Source organism: Rhincodon typus, chromosome 48, assembly GCF_021869965.1.
Source record: "Rhincodon typus isolate 14 chromosome 48, sRhiTyp1.1, whole genome shotgun sequence".
NCBI lineage: Eukaryota > Metazoa > Chordata > Chondrichthyes > Orectolobiformes > Rhincodontidae > Rhincodon > Rhincodon typus.
The window spans coordinates 2,743,966-2,754,328 of NC_063379.1; the positions used below are offsets into that span (position 1 = coordinate 2,743,966).

The 10,363-nt window shown below is 41.0% G+C and overlaps 1 gene segment (V, D, J or C); it reads left to right on the forward strand.

Moving 5' to 3' along the window:
* The first annotated feature begins 2,451 nt into the window (after positions 1 to 2,451).
* LOC109914042 lies at positions 2,452 to 3,343 on the forward strand. The segment is given in 2 exon segments: positions 2,452 to 2,549; positions 3,033 to 3,343. Coding segments are annotated over 2 exon segments (360 nt in total).
* Positions 3,344 to 10,363: the final 7,020 nt, after the last annotated feature.

A 10,363-nucleotide genomic window follows, 5' to 3' on the forward strand; every position in this document is an offset into this window, starting at 1 on the left:
TGTACTGGTACAGACAGCAACCAAACCGGGCAATAGAAGCTTTATTTGACTGTGCTGCAACAGGAACTGTTATAGATTAAACATCCGAGACCTATCAGGCAAAAAGACCCAGCCAATCATTCTGAGGAAGGGTCCAGACACGAAACATCAGCTTTCCTGCTCCTCTGATGCTGCTTGGCCTGCTGCGTTCATCCAGCTCCACAGCTTGTTGTCTCAGCCAAACATGTGTTACTTTGCAACTGAGAGGCGCCTCTCCATCTCTCGTGGCTGTCTATTTCTGTGCGTGTAGTAGTGCATACTTTTGAGATAGTGTCTTTTCAGTTACAAATAAAAACTTGCATTCCACACCAGGGTCACATGACTCCTTTCTCACCAAAAGGTGGGGAAAGACGATTGATGTTCAGGGCACATTTTCTGTGACAAGACAGATGACGTCACTATCTGGTAGCTAAAGAAACAGATTTAGTCAGTAACCTCACTATCCTATCCCCATTCTTGCCAGCAGAGAGAGTGATCGCCCGAGAACGAGTCTGAAAATCCATAAGAACAGCCAATTGCATTCATTTGCGAATATCTAGCCGGCAATGCTGGGTTTAATGAAGTGAAGCCGACCTTTATAATGTTTGGAAATCTCTTGCTCACAAAACTCACAAGACATTCTCCGGAATTTAACATCATCTTTCCAAAAACTGAAGTTCAGCTCAATATCTTTGACTGGCAGATTCAAAGCTAACTTCATCTGTCCTTCCCTGATACGGACTATATGTACATCCACTTACACAGCAATGCTGTTCACCATTTAGTTTCCACTAAATTGGGCAAGTAAACCATTCAGTGACATTCATGGATGCGTCTTACTACAGTCCAATCTCACTTTTAAGCAAAAGTGCAGGCGTAACTCTCAAGCTATGGAATCATTTATTCGAGAGAAGATTCCTTTCTACATCACCTGTCAGACAGCACAACAGCGCTCCCTCTGTGTTCCTTCTCTGACAGTGCATCATTTCCTCAGTCCACACCTAGTGAAGTAATTTGAAGAAACACACAGACACATATTGGTGTAATAAGGCGTGGAACAACAGAAAACTTTGGCACAATAATGTTGCATATTTCACAAAAGCATCAGGATTACAGGACAGGTTCATAAGGGTGTTCCTATCAATGTCAGCTCCTTAGATGAGATCAACGAAGTTCCTTGTACATTGTAAACACATCCTCCCATTATTATCTTCCTCATGTCAGTATATAGTGTCTTTTTAATGTATCATTGAAATCTGTTTCAGGTAACTAATTGGACATTAAAAAAATAATTCAAAGCTTGTTCAAGTCATTGTGATCATGAATGTGTGATGAAATTTCTTATTAACGATTCTGTTTCACTGATGAGGAATGACGTCTGTTGTCCTGACTAGGTCTAGAGAATCTTCCCTACCCGTAGCAGTAATGCTGACTCCCAAATGACCTCCAGGAATGACCCAGCAAACCATCACTGCCGCAAAACAGTGACAGAATAGATCACGAAAATTCAAGAAGACATCTCACCACCACCTTCTAATGGACAAGGGCAGGCGATGGTCTGGCGGTATTATTGCTGGGCACAAGGGTTCAATCCTGCCATGACCAATGTTGGAGTTTGAATTCAATACCAAAGAATGTAGAATTAGCAGTCTAATGATGACCATGAAGCAACTGAGAATTTTTGCAAAATCCCAACTGATCCACAAATGTCTTTACCTGGTCTGGCCTCCATGTGACTCCAAACCCACAGCCATATAGTTGCCTCTGAACTGCACGCTGGGCAATTAGAGATGGACAATAAGTGCTGCGTATCTGGCGATGCCCTCATCCCACAACTTAATAAAAACAATGACATTTCAGGATGTGAAATAAATGTTAGATCTGCGAGGCCATCCACATCTGAAGAAAGAATTAAAGAGGTGGTCGCCACTCTCTTGTGAAGTACTGTTTCTCCCATAAATCTCTGGTTTAGCAGGTCACATTATTCATTTCTTTTCTCCCCACGTGCGCTCTACCTCATTCTTGCCATTTCTCTTTTCATAAATTTATCAAAATCTGTTTGAAATTTGCTCTTATTCCTCTTAGACCACACTTTCAGAAAGTGCATTTCAGATCTGAGCATCTCAGTGTATAAAAAGCTCTTCTCTCATCCAGTTAACATTTCAAACAACTCACCTTCCATTATTTCAATGTCTGGAATGTTGTAACTGACAATTTAAGAATTCGTCTTTGTTTATCCAGGCTATATAATCCCTCTCGAAATTTGAGCCCTGCTATTAATACCGCCCTGTCAACAATCAATCCAATGAATCAATAAGAAACAGAGTGAGGTGGAGATTAAGTTTCAGAACAAATGGTGTTGCAGAATGAGATTGCAACCGGATGTGGTGTATTTAATCAGATGGAGCAGAGAAACTGCCTTCACAGGTGTCATTGGACCATACTCCATTCACAGAGGGAGCCAGTGTTAAATGACAGGATCATGTCACATGAAGTCTATTGTCTCATCTGGATGTTTGCGCTGTTCCTAGGTTAGTCAAAGTAATCCCATGATTGGAATAATGCATTGTCAAATGTGCTATAGTTCACTCGATAGCAGTCGCCCATCTGGTTTAGGAAGTCATAGGCCCGTATCTCACTCCAGATACTGGAGCTGGAGATTCATAGTGAACACATAATGTTCATCAGAGTCAATGATTGCAAAGTCCTCTTCATAGAAAATCAGGTCTGGCTCCGTAATTTCAATCTGGAACGATGTTTTAAAAAATGAACATGTGTAGTAGCCATTAAACATTGCTGTTATTCGATTTTGCTTTGCTACAAACAGTTGGGATGAAATTTAACAGTAACTTGGCAGTTAAGTAAAAAAGAACCCAAATTGCTTTAAAGTGCTTTTAAGTTTTTTTTTTATTGTAACAGGTTTTACATGACTGGAAATGTTCTATTAAGATGCACCCGTTGTCCTGATGAATTAATGTCAAAAATGTGATTTTCTTCATTTTTATATTCGACAGGAAATCTGTCCTTCTACGTGGAGCAGTCTCCTTCTATTGTTTCGATTACGAGAGGGGACTCAGATACACTTAAATGCATGCTGAAGAATACAGCTTACAGCTATATGTACTGGTACAGACAGCAACCCAGCCGGGCAATAGAAGCTTTATTCTACTCTACTGGTGAAGGTTTAGCTACAAATTACACATCGGAATCTTATCAGGCTAAAAGACCCAGTGAAACGACGTTTACTTTAGAACTGAAAGGTGCCTCTCCATCTCACACGGCTGTCTATTTCTGCGCGTGCAGTAGCACACATTGTTTAAGTTAATGTCTTTGCAGCTACAAAAACCTGCATTCGACACCAGGGATGTTCAGGATTCATTTCTCACCAGCAGGTGGGGTTAGACGATTGATGTTCAGGGCGCATATTCTGTTACAGGACAGATGACTTTACTGTCTCGCAGCTAAAGAACAATTATTCAGTAACTTCACTATTTTATCCTTATTCTCTCCAGCAAAGAGAGTGATAACTCCAGAACGAGTCTGAAAGATCCCCCAAAACAGCAAATTACATTTGTGTGCGAATTTCCCACAGGCAATGCTGGGTTTAATGAAATGAAACTGACCGTTAAAATGTTTGGAAACGACTTGCTCACAAAACTCACAAGAATTTCTCTGACATTTAATATCCCTTTTCTTCAAAACGAGGTTCCGATGGGCATGTTTGAATGGCAGATTCAAAACTCGTTTCGCCCATATGGTCTACCTGTAAACCCACTCACACTGCAATGTTGTTAGCCATTAGCTTTCCACTGAAATGGGCGAGAAAACCACTCCGTGACGTTCACAGACTTTAACAGTGCTTTGTAAGGACTTGTGTCGATCTCAATCTCCTTTTGTTCTTGGCGTAGTAGCTAGGAAATCGTTTCCTTTCACATCTTTACTGTTATCAACTTTCTAATGTCATTTCTAAATCCGCTTCCAAAGCCTTGTCTCATACAGCCGTGCTTTAAAGTTCGATACAATCGCTACAATTTTTTCCTCACATGGAAGAGTCCACCCTCTTCCATGTGGAACTCTTAAAACTCACTTGACTACCCCCTCCCCCACCCCTCTGACTAGTTAGTCACTTCTCAAATGAGTGGAAATCTGCGTCTCTGATGAACGTCACTTATCTTACTGAAATGAGTTTACTGTGTTCACTCCAAGGAAAATTTCATTATTGTGAACAACTCAAGTCTACCTCCCCTGAAGGCCCCATGTATTATTCCCAAAATCTGCAAATCACCCAGATACTCCACAATCTCCCAAATAATTCATGCTCTGTATCCAGGATACCAGAGCATCTCATTTCTCCTGCAGATCTGTCTCACCAAACAGTACATCTACTGATGTCCTCTGTGTGATTCTTTCCTTTTTGTTTGGAATCAACCCTCTCGAGCAATATTTCATCTCCTGGTCTCCAGAGCTGTGCAGCAGCCAGAGTGACAAAAGGGGACAAACAGCGCCTTCTTCCTCTTCACAGCAATATACTTTACTCACCAGACTCTCAGTGTTTCAAATCTGCTTCAATACATCCATACAAATGCACATCCCTTCTTATTTACACCGCTGAGATTCGGGTGACTTCATGATCTGGCAGGCGAAGAAACAAATTCACTCAAAAACTCTTTCATCTTTTACTCATTCACTCCAGTAGAGAGATTAGAAATCATGCCCAAGTCTGATGTGGCCTTGAAACAGGATATCACCATCAAATTTTAATAGCACGCAAGCAATTCTATATTTGATGGAAAGTGAATGAAAGTTATAATCTGAGGAAACCACTCACTCACAAAACTCACAATAACTCTCTCGATTCCAATACATCCCGTGTTAGTACATTTATTTAATCCTTCTATGCACTGAGATTCAAATGAACTGTTCGTTCTGCCGGGATGACACCCAAATTTACCCATTTTACCCCAATGTCGACCATATGCGATACCAGACGCACAACAATGCTATGCACCATTAACCTCCTCTGAAATGGACGCCAAGCCACTCAGTGACATTCATGAAGGCGTTTCAACACTGTAGTGCTCTTAAACAAAAGAACTGGGTCAAATCTGTGATTATTTACTAGAGAGAATACTCCTTTTGGTGCCAACTCCCAAACAGCGCACCATTGGCAGATCAGCACTCCTTCTCTGTTGCTCCTCTGGCATTGCATCGTTGCTTCAGCCCATTTCCAGTGAATTATTTTGAAGAAACACACAGTCAAACATTGATGGAAAAAGCCTCGCTGCATGGAACAATGGAGCACTTTGACCCAAGAATGTTGCGTGTTTCACCAAAACAAGGGATCCCACAGAACGCAAGAGGACCATTAGGCTGTTCCTGTCAATGTCAACTCTCTAGATGGGGTCAGTGTAGGTCTTTGTAAACCTTCAAAGGACCCTCTCTGTCTTGTCTTTCTCATGACAGCGTACTATGTCGTTTTAACAGCGTCATTAATGGTCATGTCAAGTAAGGCATTATGCATTTTTCATTTTTTTTAAAAAGTATCATTTCAAAGCTTGTTGTCGTCATAGCGATCACAAAACTGCCACCCGAAGAATCATGCATTTTGTTCAATGTTCCCTTCAAGTAAGGAAATCTGTCATTCTGACCTGGTGTGGAGTCGATTTATCGTCAGACACAGAGCTATAGGACTGACTCTGAAATGCCCCTTGAAAAGGCCCAGAAAATCATTATTTACAAACAACAGTGACAGAATAAAGCAGGTAGATTCAAGAACGCACTTCAACACCACCTTCACAAAATCATTTCCAGTTGGACCATCAATATTACCGCACAAAGTGACATCCACATTCCAGGAAAGATTTAAACATGTGGTCACGATCTCTTGTGAAAGATTGCTTCTCGCTAAAGTCTCTGGTTTGGCAGTGTCGTCATGTATTTATAATCCTGAAACTTTGTCTCTGTATCCGTACATCTCTCGCCACGTGTTATTTTTTCCCCTCATTTCTGTCGTTTCTCGTTTCTGGTATTTATCTAAATCTGTTGGAAAGTGGATTGTATTCCGCTTAGACCACACATTCAGAAAATGTATTTCGGATCAGAAAATCTCGATGTATCAAAGGCTCTCTGTATCTCCCGTTTTCACTTTCAATTAATTACCTTGCTCACCTTCAATGTCTGGACTCTTGTTATCAACAACCCAATGGAATAATTGTTTTTGTTAATTTAAACGAGCAATCTCTCTCGCATTTTGAGCCCCGTTCTTCACACTGACCTGTCATCTATCGATCCAATGCGTCGTTGAGGAATAAAGTAAGGTGGAGCTTAGGTTTCACAGCAAATGGCTTCGAGGCAACGAGATAGCAACCGGATGTGATGTATTTAATCGGATGGAACAGAGAAACTGCCTTCAAAGGCGATATTCCTGCACAGAGCGAGCAAGTGTTAAATGACAGGATCATGTTGCATGAAGTCTATTATCTCATCTGGATTTTTATACTGTCCCCAGGTTAGTCAAAAGCCCACCGTGAATGGAACAGCATTGTCAAATGAACTGTAGTTTATTCGGTAGCATTCGACTATCTGGGTTAGAAATTCTCACTCCAGATCCTGGAGCTGGAAATCAAGGCTGATAATCCACGTGTCACTATAGAGAGAGCGCTATATGTTTTACAAGGTTCATACTGGAGACAATGATCACAGTGACCTATTCAAAGAAAAGCAGGTCCTGCTCCAAAATATCAAACTCTTGCTTTGCTCGAAATGACAGGCATGAATTTTAACCGTGAATTGAAATTTAAGTAAGATTATTGCATTTCCTTAAATGAGATATGTTTCTGGATTGTGGTAGGTTCTATGTAAATGCAAGCCCTTTGGTCAAATGCAGACCTTGCTCTAATGGATGATTGTCAGAAATTTGAATCGGTTCCACTTTACATTTGACAGGAATTCTGGCTTCCTATGTGGAGCAGTCTCCATACATCATCTCTATTGCAGAAGGAGAGTCGAAAACACTCAGGTGCAGGCTGATGGATACGAGCTATCCCCAAATGTACTGGTACAGACAGCAACCAAACCGGGCAATAGAAGCTTTGTTTTACTCTGCTGCAACAGGAGCTGTTACAAATTACACATCTGAGAATTATCAGGCCAAAAGACCCAGCCAAACGCTATTTTCTTTGGATCTGAGAAGCGCCTCTTCATCTCACACGGCTGTCTATTTCTGTGCATGTAGTAATGCACAGTGTTTGAGAAGTTGTCGTTGCAGCTACAAAAACCTGCATTGGACTCCAGAAACGTTCAGGTTTCAACTTCCACCAGCTGGTGGAGACAGACCATTGATGTTCAGGACATATTTTTTGTGTCAAAATAGATGACTTTATTATCTGGTAGCTAAAGAACCAAATTTTGTCATTAACTTCAGTATCCTATCCTCATTCCTTCGGGCAGAGAGAGTGATAATTTTGGAACAGTCTGAAAGATCACCGAAAACAACATATCGCATTTATGAGCGAATTTCCAGCAGACAATACTGAGTTTAATGAAATGAAACTGACCGGAAAAATGTTTGGGAATCAATTGCTCAGAAAACTCAGAATTTCACTGTCTTCCACTACACAACCTACCGCTGTATTTAATATCCCCTTTCTACAAACTGTGGCTCAGTTGAGCATCTTTGACTGACAAATTCCAAGCTGCCTTTGCCCATTCTTCCCCAATCTGATTTATATGTAAATGTAGACTCACAGCAATGCTGTTCACCATTATCTTTCACAGAAAGCTGAGAGTACACAACTCAGTGACATTCATGGGCGTGTGTCACCACAGTCCAATCACATTTTTAAACCTAAGTGCAGGCACAACACTCAAATTCTGGAAGAGTTTATTTGAGAGAAGACTTCTCCTCACATCACTTGTCAAACAGCACATCAACGCTCCCTGTGCATTGCATCTATGACAGTGCATCGTTCTCTCAGCCCACGCACAGTGAATTAATTTGAAATAACAGGCAGTCACACATTTTCGGAATAATTCTTATGGCATGGCACAAGGGAGAACTTTGATACAATGATGTTGCATATTTTACAAAAAAAAATCCTAGAGAACAGAAGAAGGCCATGAGGGTGTTCTTGCCAATGTCAACATTTTAGATGATATCAGCACAGTTCACTGTACCCTGTGAACACCACATCTCAGTATTATTTTCCTCGTGTCACTATATAGTGTCTTCTAAAATGTATCATTGAAATCCATTTCAAGTAGCTAATTGTACAGTAAAGTCAAACAATTCAAAGCTGGCTCAAGTCATTGTGATCGTGAAAGTATATTAAATTCCACATAAATGTATCTGTCCCACTGATGCCCTTTTTGGAAGGAGATCTGCCGTCCTTATCAGCTCTGGAATAAATGAAACACCAGCACCACATCAGTAATGCTGATTCTGAAACGGCCTTTGAAATGGTACAGTAAACCATCACGTCTGCAAGACCATAACAGAATAGACCACCAGAATTCAAGAAGGCATCTCATCACCTCCTTCTCAAGGGCAACAGCGGGCGATAGCGTCATGGTATTATCGCTGGCTGTTCTGGGAGAGCCAGAGATGTTCTGGGTACTCTGGATCAATCCTGCCACAGCGGATGTTAGAATTCGACTTCAATGAATAGGAATCTGGAATTAGGAGTCTAACGATGACCATGAAGCAATTGCCCATTTTTGGAATAACCCAAATGTTTCACAAATGTCATTGCCTCGTCTGGCTTCCATGTGACTTCGGACCCATTGCAAAATAATTGCCTCTGAAATGCCCAATTGGAGCTCAGCGATAAATGCTGCTGAGCTGGCGATGACCTCACCCCGTGAATTAATAAAAAGGAAAAAAAAATCCGGATGAGCAATAAATGTTCGCTCAGCCAGGACACCCACACCCCAAGAAATAATTAAAGAAGTGCTCACCACCCTCTTGTGAAGAATTATTTCTCCCTTAAGTCTCTGGTTTATCAGTTTTGGTACGTATTCATAGTCCTTCGACTTCGTCAGAGTTTTAATTTCATTTCTCACCGCATGCATTCTCCATCATTCCTGTCATTTTTTGTTTCACATGTTCATCAAAATCTGTTTTGACATTTGTTGACTTTCCGGTCAGACCACACTTTCAGACCATGCATTTCAGATCTGACTATCTCGATGTATAAAAAGCTCTCTTCTTACACAACATATTTAACGTCATCTTCAATGCCAGAATTTTGTTCATGACAACTCAACTGAAGCCTTGTCTTTGCCCATCCAGGCTGCAAATCCGCTTGAAATTTGAGGTCTACGATAAACTCCGCCCAGTCATCTATCATCCAATGATTCTTTAAGAAATATAGTGATCTGGAGTTTAAGTTTCACAGCAAATGATTTTGAAGAAGGGAAAGCAACCGGATGTGATGTATTTAATCAGAATGAGTAGATAAGCTGCCTTCACAAGTGTCATTGGGCTGCACTCCGTAAACAGAGGGAGATGGTGTTAACTGACAGGATCATGTTGTACGAAGTATGTTGGCTGATCTGGATAGTTGCACAGTCCACAGGTTAGTTAAAGTCACAACGTGAATGGAACAAATGTATTGTCAAATGCGCTATAGCTCTCTCCAGCACTCGCTCATCTGGTTTAGAAAGTCATTGGCCCGACTCTCACTCCAGATCCTGGAGCTGGAGATCAACGCTGACATTACTCGTGTCATTCCTGAGAGAACTCTGCACATTTACAATATTCATTGTGAACACATAATGTTGAACAGAATTGTGTCCTTTAATTCGAGAAAAACATTACGAAGGCCTCTTTGGAGAAAAGCAGGTGTTGCTCCAAAATTTCAATCTGTAATCAGAACAGATGTACTTGTCATTAAGAATTGCAGTGATTGGATCTGGCTTTGCTCAAAACAGTCGGCATGAATTTTAAAAGTAACCTGACAATTAAGTAAAGAGAAACAAAATGCTTGAAATGTGTTTTAAATTTTTCTTTTGTAACAGGTTTTATGTGTTTGGAAATTCTCTGTTTAAATGTCCTGATGAATTCTTGCCAGAAATTTGAACAAAGTCCCATTTATATTCGACAGGGAATCTGGCCTCCGACGTGGAGCAGTCTCCTTCCACTGTGTCGATTTCAGGAGGAGGCTCCGCTACATTCAGATGCACGCTGAAGAATACAGCTTACAGCTACATGTACTGGTATAGACAGCAACCACACCGAGCAATAGAAACGTTATTCTACTCTACTACAACAGGGGCTGTTACAAATTACACATCCGAGTCTTACCAGGCTAAAAGACCCAGTAAAACGCAGTTTAGTTTGGAACTG